At 45.2% G+C, this 21,834-nt stretch overlaps 1 protein-coding gene across 1 annotated transcript in view; it reads right to left on the bottom strand.

The window, feature by feature from the left end:
* Positions 1 to 15,715: 15,715 nt before the first annotated feature.
* Xpr1 (xenotropic and polytropic retrovirus receptor 1) overlaps positions 15,716 to 21,834 on the bottom strand; it is a 164,011-nt gene continuing 157,892 nt past the window's right edge. The window contains exon 15 of the mRNA XM_042258340.2: positions 15,716 to 21,017. Coding sequence (XP_042114274.1) covers positions 20,957 to 21,017 — 61 coding nt within the window. The 3' untranslated portion in view covers positions 15,716 to 20,956. The remainder of the gene's footprint in view (positions 21,018 to 21,834) is intronic.

Consider the following 21,834-nt stretch of genomic DNA (forward strand, 5'->3'; position numbering starts at 1 on the left):
CACTCTACCACTGAGCTAAATCCCCAACCCCTGTTTTTCTTTTTTAAGTGTTTATTGACTGTATGACTTATCACATCTACTTCCCCCAAACCCTGGTTTGGCAGGGTAAGCTGGGGGGTCCTGGTACATGGGAGCAGAGATACTTGCTTGGGCCTCAGTTGACCTGTTTGGGTTCTCACCACATCTTGTGATGTCATCGTCGTCCGGTTTGACTTTACTACTATCTGCGCCCAGCCTGGCCGGACTGCTGCCCTCTCATGCGGTGGGAATGTGTTCACCAGGGTCGCAGCTCCGGTGAATGACACTGAGTATTGAGGCAGTGGGAAGGAGATCGCCAGCTACTTCCCCAGGAGAAAAGAAGGGGGCTAGCCACCAGGGGAGAGCCTTCCCCCCAGTCTGAGCACAGCTGAGGTACAGCCTTGTGAGTCCGGGTGGTGGTGGTGGTGGTGGGGGAGGCCTTGTTGGGAGGTCACATTTCTCTGATTCCTCAGTATTCTCTTGTTAATTTTGCTATTGCTAATATGTATTTTTAAGATTAGTGACTTTCTGTGAAGAATTAAAACAAAAACAAAACAAGGATCCTGGGTGTATTTCCATCTGCCCCTTGGACGCTCCTGCCTGCCAGCTTTGGCTAACTGGTTACAGATGAAAAGAATCTCTCTCAAGGTTATCCAGAACAAAGCACCTACAATGCTTTTCAAGACAGGGTCTCATCTATCTCAGGCTGGCCTCTAAGTCACTGTTCGGCCTATCCAATTAGCCAAGGATAGCACCGACCTCCTGATCCAAGTACTCAGGTTACGGGTGTGTGCCACACCATGCCTGGCTTCGCACAGTGTTTGGGATTGAACCCAGGGTTCTGTGCATACCAGGCAGGCTATGTGCCAGCCGACCAGCTGAGCAACCCCCTGACTATTCAATGCATAATTTTGGTGGAAGGGTCAACCACCAACTGAAATATAGGGGAAATAATGAAAGACTTGGAAATGAACTGAAAAGATTTTTGAGTGCTCTGTCTTGCTCATCTTTTCAGTGCTATTTCACAGACAGCTTTCGCTGGCTTATGTGAGCTGGATAGAAAGCCCGGGACACCGTGCATATTAGGTAAACACTGCCAGTGAGCTGCATCCTCAGCCCCTTTCAAAATTTAAAATTTCACTTTGAGACAGGGCTTTACTAAGTTGCCTGGACTAGGCTTGAACTCACCATCCTCCCGCCTCAGGTATTGGTGAAATTATGAAGGCCACCCCACGTAGTTAAAGGGGAGGTTTATTTAGTGGTGTAACTTACAAGTGAATGGATAGTTTACAGGGTCTGGGAAAGGTGTGGCACAGTCCGGCGGTGTTCTCTGGAGAACTCGGCTCAGTCTACCTCCAGCGTCCAGGGTCCAGGAACCAAGAGAGCTGGTGCATCTGGATCTCGGGTCTTCAGGGTCCTCTCTTGGCCCCGCCTTATAGGCGTGACAGTTACTGAAGCCTCAATGGGGCTTGGAACCTTCCAGATCAAAGCTGGAATGGCTACCCACTACACTCAGGAGTACCTGGGATTACAGGAATCCACCCACCATGTCTGGCTGCTATTTTTTATGATTCTAGAAACTTCAGAAAAACTAAGTCATAGAAATGATTTTACCATAATAATGCAAATTGTATTTGGTGAGACCGCCCCATGAACACTGACCTGCTTTGACAGCTTTCCATTTGCTTATAAATTCTCAGTATTTCTATTTTGTTGAACACTTGGGATTCATTTTTGAACAAATTGTAATACTTAATGAACCTCTCACTAGTGAGTGACTTAGATAAAAATTCCTGACATGTTCATTTCATAACTGTTGCCAAAATTCCTTCCCTGGGGGAGATATGAACGTTTACCTCTCTTCCTAAGGCTCCAAAGATAAACCAAGGTACCTTCAACCGAAAAGCACTCTGGGAGAACCAATGAGTCTATTAGGTGTAATTACGTACAGAGCCATGGGCGAGGGCTTCCAGGCAGGAGTGTAAGTGGCCCCAAGGCCGCCATGCCAGAAGGTCTGCACCCAGCATGCATAAGGACTCTCCAGAGCCAGACATGGAGTCTTCCTGCTAGGCTGCTCACCTATATACTACCAGCTGCTCCTGAGGCCAGGTGCAGTTATGGCAGAATTGTTACAACAGGTTTGGAGCGGCTGGATCGTCAGGTAAGTCAGTCCAAACCCCTACTTCTCTGGGGGAACATCAACAGTCAGCCAGCCCATCAGTGATGTATGTTCTTTTTTTAAAGTAGACACAGCTGAACTCGTGAGGACAGTGATGCTTTGGCTCAAAGGATAGTCCTGTGCTGCACTCAATCCCTCCTCTCTTCCGAAAGGATGTCTGAGCCCTAGAGAAGGTGACATGGGTGTTTGGTTATTCTCTAACCCCAGTGAGGTACCAAACTCTGGTGCCCAGAGATAAATCCCTCTGTCTCCAGAACATGGCTGTTGGCAAGTCTCCGGGCATCCTTCTACTACAAACCCTGTCAGGAAAAGGATGAAAAGTGGGAAGTAGAAAAATGGAGTACAGTAAATAGCCCATGACTGTAAACATGAAGGTGGGGAAGTACCTTAGCTGATACGTCATTTAACAGAGCAACAACAGTGTATCTCCACTGGCTTATGTCTTCCCTGGTCACATGGTTTGTCTAAGTTCCCAGTATCTTGCAGAGTCAGCCTTACGTCCAATCAGAAAGTTGGTTCAATCCATAACCACTCCTGCCAGTCTTCCACTAGCTGGCACGTCTTGCCTAGCGCTTCCATCGTGGAGCATGCAGGATCCACAGTGGTGGCGGATTCCACCTTAATTCTCCCCTGCATCCTTAGCAGCACTCGCTGGTGCTACAGGGGCTAGTAGGCATAGAAAACCCAAGTCCAGCCCAGTCCTAGCTTTATTTCCCCAAGCCCTGAAACCAAAGCGCTATGGCTTTCCCATCTATAGCTCTGGAATGCAGCCAACAGCAGTTGTATTAGACTTTATCGTTAAAGGGTCTCTCTGGCCTCTGTGGCCGCCACTCCGAGGGAGGTGACCTGCTCCCTAGCAAGGGGATCCTTAACAGTCTTAGTGCTCTCGGGAGCTTCTGTTACCATTTTCACAAGGTTCTTGTTCCATCTTTAGCATTTACGGGCCAAGACTGTTGAGGCTTCTCCTAATCACGTTGCTGGGTATCTCGTGTACCTTACACAGCCATCACTCCCCCAAGAATGCCACCGTAACCCCTGGCTTTTCTACCTCTCTGAACTAACTGGCCATGCCTGCTCCTTCAGGTGCACACTGCTCATCCCTCTGAGGGGGTCTCCAAATCTCATGAGGTCCTGCTCGATCATGCTGGACCTGCTGCTCAGGCTGGTTCCCTGGGTCAGAGCCTCCAGGTTAGCGCTGTGGTTGTAACCGCCTTGCCGCCCCGTCACCCACCACACCTGGCCTCTGGGGGCAGCCCGTGCTGGACAGACGATCTCACTCCTAGCACAGCCTCGTATATTGCAAGAAAGAAAGGCACTCTGCTTAGTTAGAGGAGAAGATAATTACCCACCCCTGAGATGAGTTTGATCTTCTGAACCTACGTTATTTGATCACGGATGCTTTCTATAAACTTCTTTCTGGCTTTAAAGCCTTTCAGGAGTTCATTAGCACAGAGTTTGGCCTTCTGTCCTGTTTGGTTTTCCTTCAAGAGTTTAAGCTTTATGCAATTCTTGCATGTTTGCCTTTGGGTGATCAGAAAGGCCTTTCTCTTTGCTCCTCTTTGCTCCACTTGGTGGACACACTTTACATGCTGGTTTTAGTCACTTAGATCTGTCAAAGCCTTGCTTACTGCATATTTATGGGTCTTGTCCCACCAAAGGGCTCAGGAAAGCCGCCAGGGTTCCATGCCCATCTCAAGGTCATGGCTAAATCAAGTCATCCTTCCAAGTTGCTGGTAAACAATGAGAGCCAGTCAACTGGGCATCACATGCTGCTTTCCTCATACCTAGTTCCCTCAGTAGCGCCTGTCCCTCCTCCCTAGTGGTCCAGCTGGTGGTATCCATGGCAACCTCCATTGGTGATGATCAAATATCTCCAATGGTAAGCCAACCCACCAGGGACTGATGCCCCTCAGACTGCCTCAGGTTACACAGCCTGTGTCTCAAGGGCAGATACATGGTTATATTGCTCAGCTTGTGTGTCCACAGCACTCAGACCGATCCCATCTGCCTCCATCTCCCACAAACCAGCCTGAGAGACTCTTTCAAGGCTTGTTTGAAGCTTTCCCCCAATTCCAGGAATTCCAGCGCTGACTGTGCTCTGATTGCCATGGTCTCTCACACTGAACCATTATTAAGAGCACATCCTCCAGGTCACCTCTCTCTTCCTGCTTGCAAGATCCTGGATTTCCCCGGTCTTGGTATTGAAGATCACACCTGAGCCAAAGGGCATCTTTGTTACCTGACTCCTCTCATAGATCCCAGATTAGGGGGTCCCAGGAAGGGCTCATTAATACAGATCTGATTTGTGTTTACCCTTCAGCCTCCTAGCTGTGAGAAGTGGGAAGCCGACAGCTCCATCTCATCTACCAATCTCTCTTTCACCCAATTTCCCTGCCAGTTCAGAGGCTTCTGCTGAAGGTGCTAGCCACATGTCGCTTTCCTGCTATAAATCCTTCCTTAAGCACACAATCTCAGCCTGGGCAGCCATGTCAACCTCAGAAGCATTTATTACCCCTGGCCGTGGCCAGGCCACCTCTGCAGCCGCTGGCTGATACTCTCCTCTCTGGTGTGTTCTCACAGACGGCAAAACCTGCTTTAGACCTTCAGGTGTTCTCAGGGTGTCTCTGCCCTGCAAGGTGGACCCCACTCATCAGGCAGCAATACCACTTCATACCCCATGGGAGTCTGCCATTCAGGAATCCCCCTGCAGATCCGCCTTGCTCTCATTGTGTGATGGCAGACCACCTCTTCCTAACGGCCAGGGCCTGTTGCCCTGTCAAAATGCCCACCACTCTCTTCCTCTGGTCTCTGGGAACCTAGACTCTTCTAGCTCTAGGACCCTGTGAGCTCAGAGTTAGAAAGGAGAAAGGAGAGCCACGGGCATGAAGGTAAGCGGGGCTCCGAGTCCACCTCCTGATCTTCAGATGCCATGTGTCCTTTTCTTGAGGGCACAGTACCATATCTGAGCCTTTGATTCAAAGCATGTATCATGTCCTGAGAGAGGCTCCTCATGCTCATGGCAGATGCTTTGGATATGGCACTGTAGGTGTGTCCTCAGGATATTAGTCCAGTGCTCATTTAATCTGGAAGCTTCTAGATGATGCCTCTGTGATACCATCAGTGAATGTCATGGCCATAGGCCTGCTGATATTCCTCTGGTGCCGCAAAGCTGGTTTTCAGGCCTACGGTGACATTATATGGAGTCTTGTGCCAGTAGATCAAACACTCTCACAGTCATACTGAGGCTGGTTGGACCTTGGTGATAGATCTAGCAATCTTTTCCCATAGACTCTGCATGTTGTTGACCCACGAATAGCTTGTCCCCTCTTTACATCAGAGTATTTGACAGACACTTTGTCCTGTTGTTATTGAACCAATGAGAGCGGCCAGTGACAAAGACTTCCTGAGGTCTGTGGGCTAAGTCACTGGACACTTGTCTGTTTTGTTATCAATGATGGGTGCTGTTTTATCAGAGCTAACATGTGATCGGAAGACTTCCTACTTCATGCCTACTTCCATAAGTCCACCTACAGACTTCTCCCCCTGACCCCTTAAAACTGACCTTTGGTTTTTCTGACCATTTTCCTCTAATCCTGTAACTGTTGATCTTTCCTTGTCAAATAGAGAAGCAGGCGTATTAGTCAAAGCCTGATCCCTACTGTTTTTTCAAGGTTTCCCATGTATTGAATCTGAAGTGCAGCTACCAGTTGGACTTACTGGTAGAGAGTGTCTAGTCACCAAGTCCACAAGGACCTTGTGACTACCACTGCCCAGTACATGCTGAGTCCTCTCAGACAGGCTCAGCAACAAGCCCATCGTAAAACACACATGATATCTCCAGGACTGAGCACAAGCAAGCTTCATGAGGTGGCCCAGACCTCCCCGTCTCTTGCTCCTCTCTAGGGGCAGGCCTATGAGTGTATGGGGATCCTGGAGTTCAGAAGGAACAGAGGGAAGAGCCCAAGATAAGACAGGTCAGCTTCACTTGTGGGGGATGGATACAAGCGGTAACAAGATGGTAGCTCCACAATCTCAATGACCTGACAAACTCTACCGAACATTTAAAGAGGAGCAAATACCAATTCTGATTTATTTATTTATTTATTTATTTATTTATTTATTTATTTATTTATTTATTTATTCATTGGCTCACTTATGAATTGGTGAGCCAGGTGGAGGCGGCGGCACTCAGAAGGTAGAGGCAGTCAGATCTCTGTGAGTTCAAGGCCAGCCTGGTCCACAGAGAGAATTCCAGGATAGTCAGGGCTACACAGAGAAACCCTGTGTCTTAGGGTTTCTATTGCTGTGAAGAGACACCATGACCACAGCATCCTCTTACACAGGAAAACATTTAGTTGAGGTGGCAGCTTACCGTTTCAGAGGTTTAGTCTAGTATCTCGTGGTGGTGTGGGCAGACATGGTGCTGGACAAGTAGCCGAGTGTGGGACATCTTGACTTGCAGGCAGTAGAAAGTGATCTGTCTCACTGGTTGTAGCTTAAGCACAGGAGACCTCAAAGCCCACCCCCACAGTGACACACTTCCTCCAACAAGGCCACACCTCCTAATAGTGCCACTCCCTTTGGGGGCCATTTTCTTTCAAACCACCATACCCTGTCTCAAGAAACCAATAAATAAATAAATAAATAAATAAATAAATAAATAAATAAATAAGTAAAAATGAAGAATTGGTATTTGTTCCTCTCTAAGTGTTTGGTAGAATTCATCAGTGAAGCTATCTGGCCTGGGCTTTTCTTTGATGGAAGGCTTTTAATTACTAATACAATTTCATTATTTTTTATTTGTTTGCTCTTGTTTTCTAATTTATTATAATTCAGTGTTGGGGAGGGGAGGCATGTATGTCTAGAAATTCTTCCATTTCATATATATATATTTCTTTATTATGTATTGCTGCTAAATGTTTTGATTTATGTAGTTATTTTTATCTATCTATTAATATGTCTGTGTGAGGAGGTTGCAACCCCTGGAACTGGAGTTAGACAGTCTTGAGCTGCCATGTGGGGTGCTGGGAATTGAACCTGGGTCCTCTGGAAGATCAGTCAGTGCTCTTAACCACTAAGCCATCTCTCCAGCCTCTCCATTTCTTTTTACATTCATTGGCATAAACTGTTCATGACAATCTCTAAAGATCTTTTATGTTTCTGTAACATCGGCTAAATGTCTCTTTTCACTTTAAAACTATTACTTTTTAAGAATTGTTTATTTTCATTTTATGTGTATAGGTGTTTTGCTTGCATGTACGTATGTGTACCATGTGTGTGCCTATGGTTGCTCATGAGCTATCATGTGGGTGGTGGCAACAGATCTCTCCAGTCCATTTGCTTTTTATTTTTATTTGCTTTTGTTTGTTTGTTTGTTTTTGAGACAGAGTCTTACCATGTAGCTCTGGATATTCTGGAACTCACTCTGTAGACCAGGCTGGCCTCGAACTCAGAGATCTGCCTGTCTCTGCCTCTCTGGTGCTGGCATCAAAGGCGTGCGCCACCACCACCAGTCATTTTTATTTTTATGTTTGTGCATGCCTGTTTGTTTGTGTGGAGGTGTACCAGTGTGTGTGTGTGTGTGTGTGTGTGTGTGTGTGTGTGTGTGTGTGTGCAGAAGCTAAAGGACAACCTTAGATATTGTTCCTCAAGGGCCATCATTGTCTTTAAGACAGGGTCTCACATTGGCCTGGAGCTTACAGATTAGGCTAGGCTGCCTGGCCAGTGAAGCCCAGAGATCCTCCCGTCTCCACCCAGCCCTGAGATTACAAGTGTCTGCCACAGCTGGCTTTTTCATGTGGGGACTGAGTTCAGGTCCTCATGTGAGGCACTTCAGCCCCTACGCTTTCTCCTCAGCCCTCCCCTCCCGCCCCCCAGTCTCTTCTTAATAATTAGTCTAGCAAAGCATTTGTTCCTTTTCACCTCTCCAAAGAGGCAACTCTTTGTTTCATAGATATTGTCTATTTTTGTCTCAATTTATTTCTGCTTTGGTCTTTATTTCATCCCCTCCTCCTTCTGTTCCCTGATCCTTTCTTTTTCTCTGCCCTTGATTGAGACAAGCTCTTGCTTTATAGTCCAGTCTAGTCTAGGGTTCACAGCTGCCCCCCAACACCGCCCCCCCTCCTGCTGGAGCTGCAGGAGTGGGTTGCTGTGGTTGGTACCTTGTCTGCATTTAAAGTAGAAAGATCTCACATGACCTGTCACTGCATCTCAAGGCATCGACGCCTGGAAACTTCCATCAGCTCTGCTCTGGGTGTATCCCATAGATTTTAGTATGTTACGTCTCCATTTTTGTTTAAGACGCTTTAAATCCCTCTGTTCATTTCTTCCTCAGCTCACAGGTTATTTGAAAGTAAGTCTTGCCATTTCCATGTATTTGGTGTTATTTCCCAAGTTTTTATTACTGATTTCTGAGTATTTGTGTTTGGAGACCAGGTATTGCTATGTCTCCCAGCTGACCTCAAACTCACAATCCTCCTGCTTCAGCCTCCAGAGTATCTGGGATTACAACCATGCACTGCCATGCACACCTGACCTCTGTCAAGGATATTATGCTGTCATCAAAAAAAAAAAAGATAATGGATATTATTTCAGTTTTAAATTTTTAGGGAACTGTTTTTATGAACTGTGGGTGCAGAGTTAGAGTGTACTAGGACTGTCCATAGCATAGTTCAGTGGTCCTCAACCCATTGCAGTCCCTAGGGTGGGGGCTGGGGCTGAATGACCCTTTCACAGGGGTGGCCTAAGACCATCAGAAAACACAGATATTTACATTGCAACTCCTAACAGTAGCAAAGTTACAGTTATGAAGTAGCAATGAAATAATTGTATGGTTTGGGGTCACCACACCACGAGGAGCTTTGTTAAAGGGTCACAGCATTGGGAAGGTTGAGATCCACTGCCTTAGTTGTTCATGATCCAAGGAGATTGACCTGGGGCAGTGGCTCTGAGTTCATTGTCTCACATCAATAAAGATTAAAGATGCAGACATTCCTTGGGAGCATGCAAAGTGGAAATAAGCTTTATCAAGGAGAATTCTAGAACCGTGAAACGCCGGGGAAAGGGTGATAAACTCTCAGAGAGGGGTTTCCAAAAGAGGAAAGCTTTGAACTTTCTCATCTTGCATTTCCAAGGCTGGAGTCATTGCTAAGAGACTAGTTGATGTTTTTCTGTCAGCTTAGTGGCTGCATATGAATCTACTGATATTTTAATTGTCATCTGCCACCCATGGCCCGACTTCCGGTCCCATGGTTAAACTGTCTATATTGGTCTATTTATCAATACGACTCAGGAGTCAGAGGCTGGAGTGAAAGCCTGCTAGCTCAGAGAGGCTGAGTAGCAACTAGCTGACCTTGCTTTTTGGCTGGAGACACCGCCAGAGACACGTCTCTGTCCTCGTCCCAGAACCAAGAGAGTGCAGACTCTAGTCCCCTCCCTTTCCTCCCTGTGCATCGTCTCTATCCAAATTGTGGCTTCTCTATGTCCAGTTCCTGTCAGCTACTCACCGGCTCTGCCCCCTGATTTAAGGGCTAAGTTTATTGGGCAGTCTCAGGAGTGTCAGAATGTGATGAAAATATTCCACAACAGTTCTCTGAGCTACCATGGGCCGAGCCTATGGAGGGTGACCTATATCTGTCTGGCTGCCATGGCTCCACAGGTAGATGATCACACGCTGTTTGTGCACTGCCCACCCAGCTAGGGAGGGTCGATATTCCCACCTCTGACTTGTGCTTTGCTAGCTGCTGACCTTGAACATGACTGTCTCTTAGCTGTTAGCCCCAGCCTGTGCTGCCAGTGTTGACCTCGAAGGTGCCTTCCTGGGTGTTAAGTAGATTCTGCTTTCTTTGTTCTTACATTTCCACAATGAGCTTGTAGAGCTGTACTGTGGCTGGGAGCTCACTCTATCACAGTCACCAACATGTCCCTGCAGTCTCTTCTGGTTTCCTCATATTTAGCTTCTTGTCTACAGAGGCATCCTAGGTGGAAGTGATTTACAATTCGATCTGTTACAATTAGTTGCATTAGAAGGAAGAATGTGTGAAAACAGGGGCTGGATGGACAGTTCAGTGACTAAGAACACTTGTTGCTACTGCAGAGGACCCAGCACCCACATGGCAGGTCACAACCATTTGTAACTCCAGTTCCAGGGGATCCAGTGTCCTCTGCTGACCTCTGTGGGCACCTGGCACATGTATACACACAGGCAAAGCACTCATTCACATAAAATGCAATTACATTTTTAAAAAAGGGCAAGAGGATGTTGATGCCTTACTTATGTACCTCACGGGCGTCACAGTGGAGGGCAGCTGGCTTACCGTCACTGCAGAGCTCTCTCCCTTCATCTGTGTGGTCCCATCCTCTCATACCCAGCTACAAGTCCTCTCATCCACCTTCTGCCTTCACCTTGCTGTTTTAACCCCAACCTGTTTGCACTGCAACCTGTGTGAGCAACTTGCAGTTCCCACCCAAGACCTTTTCTCCTGCTATGTATAGAGTTCGATCCTGCATCACGCTCTCCCAATCTACTAGAGATCTCTTGCTATGTATAGAGAGTTCGATCCTGCATCACGCTCTCCCGATCTACTAGAGATCTCTTGCTGTGCATAGTTCGATCCTGCATCTCTTTCTCCCGATCTACTGTAGACGATGTTCTGTGCTCCGATGTGTGTTCCATGCGCTGACATACAGCCTGCAGTTGTTGGACAGATGTTCTATAGGTGTCTGTATGATCCATTTGGCCTGGGGTACAGTTTTACTCTGACACTTGTTGACTTGGTGTCTGCACAGCTGGCCCATTGTTGAAAGTGGGGTGTTCACCTGTTCTGTGTTGGAGTCTCTCTCTTCCCCACTGATACGCACTTCGTTCACATTTGCTTGCTTTGTCTCCTAGAGTGGTTAAGTAATTTGCTCTAGTAGTGTGTTCTGATTTAGTATGATACTTGGCTTGTCTCCTACAGGTTTCTGCTTTCTACTTACTATGTGCTTACCACAAAACATATGTAAATAATATCACCTTTTTGAGATAAAAATTTAACATTACCGTAAAGATGGACACACAAAATACACAAATAAGCTCTATTCCTTCCTGCATTTTGAATGTTTATATCTTTCTATATTGCCTCTTTGCCATTAGTATTTTTTTAATTTTCTTTTTAGTATTGAAGCTAAAGGTATGGTTTATGTGATGTGTTTAGAATACTGGCACATTCTGAACATGTGTGTATAGTTACACCAGCAAGTTCATACCTTCCCATGGCTTTCATATTCATCAGCATCTTTTCTATCACTTTGAGACAGAGTCTCACTCTTACAGCTCCTCACAGCTTCTCAGATGCTGAGATCATGGGGGCTAGCCACCTTGTCTGGCTAACGTTTCTTACAGCACAGGTCTTGCTGAGTGCTCAGCTTTTGTTGGTCTGGGGATGTCTGTTTCTCCTGTCTTACTAAATGAAAGCTTTCCTGGATACAGTAGCCTTCCTGGGACTAGAGATTCAGGAGGTTAAATTGACTAGTGACCCTGACTTGCCTTTACCCAGATGTGCCCTTTTCTAGGCTCAGGGGACTTTTGTGTTATTTCTTTCAATAAGCTTTCTATACCTCTTTTCCTCCCAGCAACCCAAATATTTTCTCTTAACGCTGTCACAAAGTTCCTGTAACCCTCCTGCATTACTTTCTTCTCTCCCAACTACGTATTTTTATGTTAACCGTTTTTAAGCTTGGAGTCTTCTATTTCATCTTCCCTGTTATGGCTTCTTTCTATTGTTTTGAATTTCCTCAAATCCCTTATTTTTAAAGGTGGCTTCCATCTGTGGTTCCATTCTCTGAGTATTGAAAGATTTGTGTTTTCTTCAGCTCATTGAGTATCCTTACTCAGGGGCTATACATGCTCATCTTCCCCTTTACTGGTTAGTCTCACGTCATTTCTGGATTTTATGAGGTGAGGTCATGCTTTCTTCAAGCTCCTCCTGAGGTCATCTGCACACCGAAGGAGTAGGTATTTACTAGGCATTTATTCCACTGTTCTTCATCCGGCTTTGTTTGTGCATGTCTTTCCTGAATTACTGGATGGTTGATGCCTAGGTCCTGATTTGCAAGGAATCTGTTGTTAGGCTACAGATTGTTTCAATAAAGAGGGTAGTCTATGCTGATTCATCCCAGACATACTCACTCTTGGTGTGTTGCTGAGAAAGAACCAGGAGATTATTTAGCAACAGCAGTCTGTCTTCTCAAACTTCCCCCTGGTGTTGGAGCAGGCCTGCATACTTTTCCCGTAGTGACCACAATGTGGTCAGGCATTGCGGGATTCTGTGCCGCTATAGGCAGACTCCCCGAAGATGAACCACCCCCATTCCTATGTCATACCTGTGGCCACTATTAATGCCAAATGTAATCTGAACAGTCTGTGAAGACCAACACAACACTCAGGTAGGACCAAGAGCCACACAGCTATGGACTGCTTATTGCTGGGTACTTGTGCTTCAAGATGCCTGCAACCAGCCACAGGCGATGCTAGCTGCAGTATTAGGCCAGCACACTGGGTTATATGTACTGTCTTGGCACTAAAGCTCTTCCCAAGGCTTCTGTGTACAGGCAGGCCTGGGAATGGGGCTTATTTTGCCAGCAGAGTTCCAGAGCGACGTCTTGCGCTTCTCCTGGCTTGGTTACAACCGAGTTCCATGACCATGGAGACCTGTACCGTTTGGGGAGTGGCATCAGAGCCCATACCACAGTTGGCAGTGATGCAGACCAACACGGATCGATCCTACTAGGGTGCAGGTCTTTCTGCTATCAGCAGTTTTAAAACCCGTGGGCACCTGGTAACGGCTGAGCTGCCTGAGGCTGGAGGAGGGTTGTGGAGCCGTTCCCTTGCTCGCAGTAAGTCAGGTCATCCCTGGATTTTACCATGGAAAGCCTGGTACGGGTTTCACGTCTAAGTTCATTCTAAGGGAATAAACTAAGGAGGGCTCCCCTCAGAAAGTGGGCAATGCCTCTGCTGGGCAGCCTGAAGCCGAAGAGGGGTGTGGTGGCAAGGGCGTGTTTTGTCCTGTTTTTCGTTGTCCTGCTAAAAGCAGCCACTGTGGTCTCTCACGGGATATCCTCAGCCGTCAAGAGTGCAGTGGTTTTTGGTACAGGAATTTTCAATGCCTGTAGGGAGATAGTAATGGGAGCATCTCACCTACCATCCTGTTCTGTCCCACACGTTGTTTCTTAGGGGATGAAAAGTGTCCAGAATAGGTTTTACTGATTGCCCAGGACAGGGTGAAATACCCCTGTAAATTGGTAGAGAAAATCCAGTTTATTCTGGGTTGCAGATACCCAGGAGTCTGGCTTATTTTGCCAATGGTTTCATAAAAGTAACTTTTACCATCTCCGGTTCATAAAATTAACGAAACTGACTTCAGTGAAAGCCAAGTAATGTCGATTGAGCACATGGAAGGGACTCAATAAACATGTGTAAATCTTTAAAAATATAAGAACTATACAATGACTTTAGGAGGAAAAGTGGGAAACTAGAAAGTGAGTCAGAAAGGATAAATTCACTGTTATTCTCATAACCTTTGAAAAAGGTTTAATTAAAAAAAAAAAAACAAAAACAAAAACAGAAAAAGATGCAGCTGATTGAAAGTCCAAGGATATTGGATGTGTCTGTAATAGGAAAAAGATCAACTGGGCTCATGGAATTATTTAGGATTACAGATTCATCTGCTCTGGGTCCTAACTAAATGAAAACTGCCCACTGGTTCACATGTAACTGCAGTGCTGTGTATTTGGCAAGCACAGAAGCCACAGGCACATAAACGCTGGGCTACAGGAAAGGGGTGTGAATCTCCAGTGCTTCATACCCATTTACAGCCTAGCCCCATGGCTTGGAAGCCCCATTACCATAAACCTCTCAGCCTGCAGGGAAAAAGGAAGACAGGGGGCGACAATAAAATGAAACGCAGAGGCTTCACTGCTCAGTCAGCAAATCATTTTCCTTTTTCCTTTTGGACACATTCCTCTCAGGGTCAGTTCATTCTGTGCCTTTCCCTAGTCAGACATCAGTACTAATGTATCCAGGCCCCCGCAGGAAGAGCTGTGTTCCCACCTTGGCCTTGGGCTCCAGGCAGCAAGGGTGCTGCTCCCCAGCACACAACGACAGTGTCTCACTAATACCGAGATTCTTTGTGTAAAAGACAAAACTTGCTGGATCAGGTTCCCTGTTTTAGAGCCATACCTTGAAAAAAAAAAAAAAAAGCCATTTAGGATTATTTTAGTTTTGGGGGCAGGGTCTTTCTCTAGCCCAGGTGGCCTGGAACTCATTATGTAGCCAGGGCCTGCCTCAAACTCATAGCAATTCCCTGCCTCAGCCTCCTGAGTGCTGGGGATTATAGGCATAGGCCATGATGCCTGGCTTTTTTTCTTAAATTGCTTTTTTTTATTGTAATGAATTTTTATTTCTTTATTGATCTGCTTTTTCTTAAAGAAATATTTTTCTTATAAAATATTACCAGTGTTAGAAAAAATTTCCAAGGGTTTTGGCCCTCTGTAGAAAATTGTCAATTTTTGGCCCTCTGTAGAAAATTGTCAAGTATGACAATTGCTGCTCCCCAGTTCCTCACCTTTCTTTGTATTTTGCTACATTTAGTGCCTCCATGTTAAACAACAACAACAACAACAACACATGACCGCTATGATGAGGCTCATGTCTTTCTCCAGCTTGGCTGTTTATCTTCTTTCCACAATGTTACATTTAGAGGATTTATGATTCATAGGGCTCTGTTTCATCTTCAAAGCACTTTAGACACTAAAAAATTACAATTATTTATTTCAGTGTGTGCATACACATGCATGTGCACCTGTAGACTTCAGAAGACAGCTGGCAGGAGTTGGTTCTTTTTTTTTTTTTTTCTTTTTTCCTCAGGGATTGTGTGAGCAAGAGATATCAAGACCATGATTGGAAAAAGCACAGGGACAAATAGTCAAACTAGTGGAAACGCATGAACTGTGAACCAATGGCTGAGGAGCCCCCATGGAACTGGACCAGGCCCTCTGGATAAATGAAACAGTTGATTAGCTTGAACTGTTTGGGAGGCCCCCAGGCAGTGGAGCCAGGACCTGTCCTTAGTGCATGAGCTGGCTGTTTAGAGCCTGAGGCCTATGCTGAGACACTTTGCTCAGCCTGGGTGAAGGGAGGAGGAGACTGGACCTGCCTTATTTCTGAGTCTACCAGGCTGGGCTGACTCCCCAGGGGAGACCTTGCCTTGGAGGAGGTGGGAATGGGGGGTGGATTTGGGGGGAGACCTGGGCGGTGGGAGGAGGGAGGACGGGGGGAATCCGTGGCTGATATGTGAAATTAAATTAATTTTTAATTGCTTTTGAATTTAGTAAATTATGTTTTTCTAATTCACCATTGTAAGCTGTTTGTGTCAGGCCCACATACATATTAGTACTAAGGGGAATAATGGTCAGGAATCCAAGACACCCAGAGAGAAAGGCACACAGTGACACAAAGCACTCACCAGTGACACGTCAGCAAACTGTTGGAAAACAGAGCTTGTAATAATGAAAAAGGCCAGAGTTTTGTAACCAATCACTTCTTTTCTTTTAAAAACACGTAAGCACATTAACTTTTTGCTTTTTACACCATCTAGAAACTACAGAACAGTACCACATTGTGCATTGAACCTACTTATCCAGAAGGGAACTCCACAGGTCATAAGAATGCTACCCATACAGGAAGGGAAAGGAGACAGCTAATAGCATAGTCACAGATACAACGTGAGTCCAAGCAAGCACTGATTCTTTGACGTCACCGTTTCCATTCACCAGAGTGGAGAGTAGGAAAGAAAGCAAGGGGCAGATGGGGCGAGAGTCACCCACAGAGGACTAATCACAATCCAGAGTTACTCTTGACAACTACAGCTCAGGGAGTCACAGGACGGCATCATCTGACCAACACGGCGTGTGTGTGTGTGTGTGTGTGTGTGTGTGTGTGTGTGTGTGTGTGTGTGTGCGCGCATGTGAAACACAGTAGAGAGGGAGAGGGTTTGAAAGAAAAATAACAAATTTCACCCTATTTCCCTCCCACTCTTCATTGATACAAGCGTCTGTGCTAACCCAGAAACCGCACAAAATGAATCTTCACAATGTAACAAGCTTCCAAGGGGTCTGCTCTTTTTGCAACTGAAATAAGAGTGGTTTACATTTTACCTTAGCAGTTCAAAACAGTAACAGTGTCACCAATGCTCTTCCCCATCCACAGCACACCAGTGCTGCAAAGGATGACGGGAGAAGTGCAGACAAGAACTTCAGGGACAGCGTTGGAGAGACAGTGAGGCAGGACCCCGCCCGCCCTTTCTCACAAGTCCACATCCATCCAACAGTGCTGCCGGCTGCCCTCTGATTTGTGGTGGTCACATGGATAGTCAAGTAGAAATGAAGTTCGAAGGTACACAAGGTGAGACTCAATCAACAGACACTGAATCCAAGGCAAACAATAGGTCATCTGATTGTCCTCTGTAGGTGGATGGCACCATACAAAAAAACTGAAGCTGGCATTGGTTTAATAAAATAAACCGAAGGTTTGCTACAAGGAAACATATTCAGTTGTAAATTGATCTGATTCTCCCCACTTCAGGGAAAACTCATGTGTCCCCTTCACTTCCTCATCCACCATAAGAAAATCTATTCTGAAGGTTGTTTCTAGGGGGCAACTCAGAATGGGTTGTAAAGGTTCACGTGAGAAAGGCAGGCATCGGGGTCACGCCCATCAGCCCCTCTTCTCCATCAGCCAAACGTTTGTGCCGTCTAAGTTCAGCTCTCAAATCCAACGAGATGCTTTTGCATTTTTGCTACTATTTATTGAGTAGAGTGTGGTTCGTGCTGGCTAGGAGGCTGGCCTGTCACACCACACATCACAAACTGGTGCTACAATATAATCAGCTCTATCCCACATAACCACGTGTTCTGACAATGTATCAACCTGAAATAGGCAGATTGGGAGTTTTAAGATTTAATATCATGACTGAAATCAGAAATGCAGAAACCCATGTTTAAATGAATGACCAGCAAAAACCAATCAGACCAAGGAGAAAAAAGCAGATTACCATTTTCAAAATCCAATCTGAATTTCTATTTTCACCTGGTCAGTAATGACACTGGTTTATTAGACTAGAGAAAAGTCTGGTTTCTGTAGTTGAGGGAGATCAAGATTCAACATGATCAACTTTTAGTCTAAGAAGTATCTTAATTTTAGACACCAGAGCATTTTGTTTACAGTAAGAAGTATCTATTCAGAAGGGAGGCAAATTTTATTAAAGCAGTTTAGAATGACAACCTAAAACATATTTATGAAATAGTGTAATCACTTCAGTTCTGAATCCCAGGGGCTTAATATAATAATGTCACAGGTAGTGTTATTTCTAAATTCTTTTTCTTAGAATAAGAAATCTCTGTAGTTACTGCTTGGAAAATCGAATTTGGGTATAAGGAACTATTCTTAAATGATGCAAAGTGACAGGAAGTGGAGGCAGAGTGGGACGGAAAGGTCACGTGAGTTACCTAGTGCCCTGTTCTTGCTGCCAAGGCCCAAGTCCTCTCTGTCATCTCCCAAATTCCTTTGTTACCCTCCAATTCACTGCTAATGTGCTTCTGTATGACTCAGTTCTACTCTTACCTTCTAGGTTCATCTGTTCAGAAACTAAGGACCACAGTGTCCCCTGAATGGAACGTTAAGCAGTTTGTCTCAGGAGTCTAATAATAGGGTGCTGGAGACACAAAGCCCACATGACATGCATGACTGTTAAACCAAACTAGCAGATGACTCCACTTCTGATCACGCCATTGTCTCTGTATGAGGAGGACATCAGTGTCCCACTGATGTGGGACATGGCCGCTTCCGGTATAGGCATTCATTTGCTAAGAACACACCTCTAATAGTTTTTTGTACTCCATTGCTTTCTACATAGTATAAAATAAAAAAGACTTTATTCTCGATTTCATTCCTTTTGGGAGTATTTTAAGTGCTGTTAAAAATGGAGTCCTTTTCAAATAAAACTAAAATTAAGGGTGGTATGGATTCACTTCTAAGATTTCCATTAGGAGTTTCAGGGTTACTCAATTGAACATTAGCAGGACAGTGTTCACAGTGCCTAGGGCAGATGAAATTGAGGAGAAAAATGCACACTGCCCTTTTTCAAAGGAAAAACTGAAATGCATACTTAGGTTCCCAAATTCTTTGGATGAAGTAATTTCTTTAGAGTTAGGGGAGATGAAGTTGGAGTATGTTAATAAGTACGAGGACATCTGCCGTGGTAAGCTAGATAGCATGGAAGCCTTACTTTTGAGTAGTTAAGAGGACACACATCAGAAAAGGACTACTCTCTATCACTGCATTATTTATGAAAGAACTAATACTGATTCTAACGGGGAGAAAGAGCAAACTGGCCGAATGTCAGCCGATGTCAAAACAGCAGAGTCAACTGTGAGTTTGTGTGTGTCGCCATACGGACTCATGAACAGGGAAAGCAGCCGACAATCACATGGCTCTGGATACACAGGACCACTGATTTTATTTGCACACAGAATGACTGGTCACTGGACTTTCCTATATATTCTTAATAATTGCTGCTGTTACCTCAGAGACCAGTGAAATCTACCACCTGCTTTAAAGTACAAAAACCCAGAATAGTCAGGAAAAAAAATTTCTAAATAGAAATAATGCAACCTTTAATTTACCAAGGGTCTCTAAATTGTTACCACTGATTATTATAAAGTATATAATTTATTTAAAGCTTGTATTTTTTTAAAATAAACGTTTGTTCTTTAGTTTTGGGGCAAGGGACATGCTTGGCAAAACACAAAAAGCAACAGAACCTCCAACATCGTGTGCACGTTCAAGGGTGTGTATGTGTTAAAATCTCAATTCGGAAGGAAAAAAAATTGGAACCTTGTCAGAATAAAAATGAAAAATTCTAAAGGGAAGTTGAGGAGTTAACTGGTAGAATTTTAGTAGTGCAGTAACTTGAATGAGCAAAGGTTATGATACACAGGTGGGCTAAGGACAAGAGGGGAGTTCAAGGGCAGGGCCACGATTTTAAAACAAAGCAAGAGTTTAAAACATGCCACCTTCTATGCACTGTTTCTCTGTCTAAAGTTAATGTGACAAGGGCGTAGGTGCGTGGACTCGGACGACTCTCCTACATGGGACTGTCGTCTAGATCTGAAGGGAGGGCATTAATGCAGACTTGACTTTTTCCTGGTATTTTTATTAATTTTATTAAATAATGGTCCCCCGCCCCCATGATGGAGAGAAAACCCAAGGTTTTAAGATTGCTAAGCAATCACTACTCCCAATGATCTATATCCCTAGTCCTGAAGAACACTACATTTGATACCGGCCATTTTCAAGAAAGTCAAATGTTGTATGTTTTTAGGTTTCTCTAGAGAATTTAGGAAGACGGAAAGAGATAAAGAAGTAAAAATGGGTATTTATAGCCTGACATTTCTAAGAAATATAGTTTTAAAAGTATGGCCAGGTTTAGAGGTCCCAAATTTAAAAACAGGTTTCTATAGTGGGAGGTCATAAAATCCAACATTCACCTTTTAATACTGCTGGGCTTAAAAAATGGCGGCCACGGTCTTTGACAATGCAATTTGAAGGATGAAGGATTTGTTCTACATGCTCAAAAGTATAGTCCCCACAAAAGACTTTGAATTTGATCAAATTCTGGCTACAGTAGATGAGACCAGATGGGGAAATATTTAATAAAGGTGTGAAGAGTCTGAAATAGGCCTGTCTTTCCATTCAGCCCGTGAGACTCAGACTACACTTCTCTTACATGCAGAAGCACATGGCAGAACCTCATTGCTGTGTCTGGTATATGGGAGAATGGATCCTGTACCAGGTCCTAAAGACACAACTATCAGAACCTCTTCTCTGAATGTCTACCAGCTGGAAGCAAGTGGGATGCCAGGTCATGACAGGGACGATCGGGACTCTAGAGCAGCAACTTAAAATTTAGCAATAAAACTTTGGCTTAAAGTTAAAACGAAAAAGGAAAAGTCAAACTGGTACAAGTTGTTTCCTGTAAGAGGTATGTGGGCTCGACCCTCCCAAATGCAATCTGACCTTAGTTTCTGCTGCCTCCCTTCTTAGGTGTAGTATCATTCATAATGGTGAAGTTTCATAAATAGTGAGAAGACCACAGGTAACGAATATATCGTATTCCCCACCACCCGACCCCTCCCCAAATGAGAAAACCCACGTCAAATTAAAAAGCTTCGTGGAGGAGGGTGCTGCCAGTGCCTCTACGCTGGCTAGGGAGGAAGGGAAAGAACTCTCCACAGAAACTGACAGGAAATTTAAAAACCAGTGTCCGGTTTCCAACAGTCAAAACCGGGCCCGGCGGAAGCTGAGTTATGTCCATGCCGTCCATCAGAGGCCTCCTTCCAATGCCTGTTCTTCATCCTGACGGGCGTCTGTGTCTTTGTGATTGTAAACAATCCATAAGATACTAGGTTTTTGTTCCTTAAAACATCCTCTGATTGGCAAAATGAAGTGTTTGTTTTAAAAATAGAAAACTGAAGATTAAACCAGAAGAAAAGAAAAGAAACACAGTGAGCTTGCTCGGAGTCCATAGGACCCGATCTGAAGAGCCCGGGAACGTGTTCTGTTTTCTCCTGTTCTCAGCTGGAAAAAGGTGCTGGAGGTTGCGTTGGTCAAGGGAAGAATTGTAGAGTAGGAAACCAAGGATGTTAATCTCGACTTCAGAGAATTCAAGTGTTAGCTTCGTCATCTGTGTCTTCTATCAACACCTTAGTGTCTCGAGCCTTGGACCTAGGGAATCAGAGGAAAGGGACATGTAACTGGTCACATACCGTGCTGGTGTATGTCCACCTTACCACCATCAAGCCTGCAGCCTAAACAGGAACTATCACTGCAGAGGTGAGCCAGCAGGAACCACAGTGGGTCATCTTTACACATCAGAGGAGCACTCACAGACAAGGTCCGAGTTTGAATACTGACTACCCAGTGACACTGCAGGCACCTCAGTCACACCGTTAGCACGGCAGACTGCCAAGTGGCACAAAACCATCAGTTACTGAGGACTCTGTGTGGAGATTCCTGTACTCTATAAAAGTGGGATTAAGTAAAACAAAAATGTCCTCCAACTCTTCAGCCCCAAGTGTGAAGGAGAGTCTGTGAAAGGAGACTGTTATTCCCACGAGGCAGACGGGGAAGCTGACATTCAGAAGGCTAGGAATGTGCTATGGCTCCATGAATCGTACGTCAGAATTCATAGACTCAGGTCTCACTCCAGATCCCTGCACTTTGTGGAGCAAAAACCTGGTCCTCTAATTATCGTCCTCTGGTTGCCATCTAGTTTCCCGTTAAACGCCTGAAATGAACATAATCTCTTGCCAAAGAGCCTCACTTCGGAAACAGAACGTGTGCTTAGACTGCCCTCTGCTGGTGTCTCCGAGACCTTCTCAGTGAGGCGCTCTAGCCCACCAGCATTCTCTTTTCTTCAGCCCGGAGGCCCCTCTCTTACCCAGTCAGCACCTCCGCCCCTTGACAGAAGCCCGCCCGGCTGATGCCATGCTCTTCTGGTGACCTCCTTGCTGACTTCTGCTGCTTTCCTCTTCCTCTTGCC

This window comes from Peromyscus maniculatus, chromosome 11 (assembly GCF_049852395.1).
Source record: "Peromyscus maniculatus bairdii isolate BWxNUB_F1_BW_parent chromosome 11, HU_Pman_BW_mat_3.1, whole genome shotgun sequence".
In the NCBI taxonomy this organism is placed as follows: Eukaryota; Metazoa; Chordata; class Mammalia; order Rodentia; family Cricetidae; genus Peromyscus; species Peromyscus maniculatus.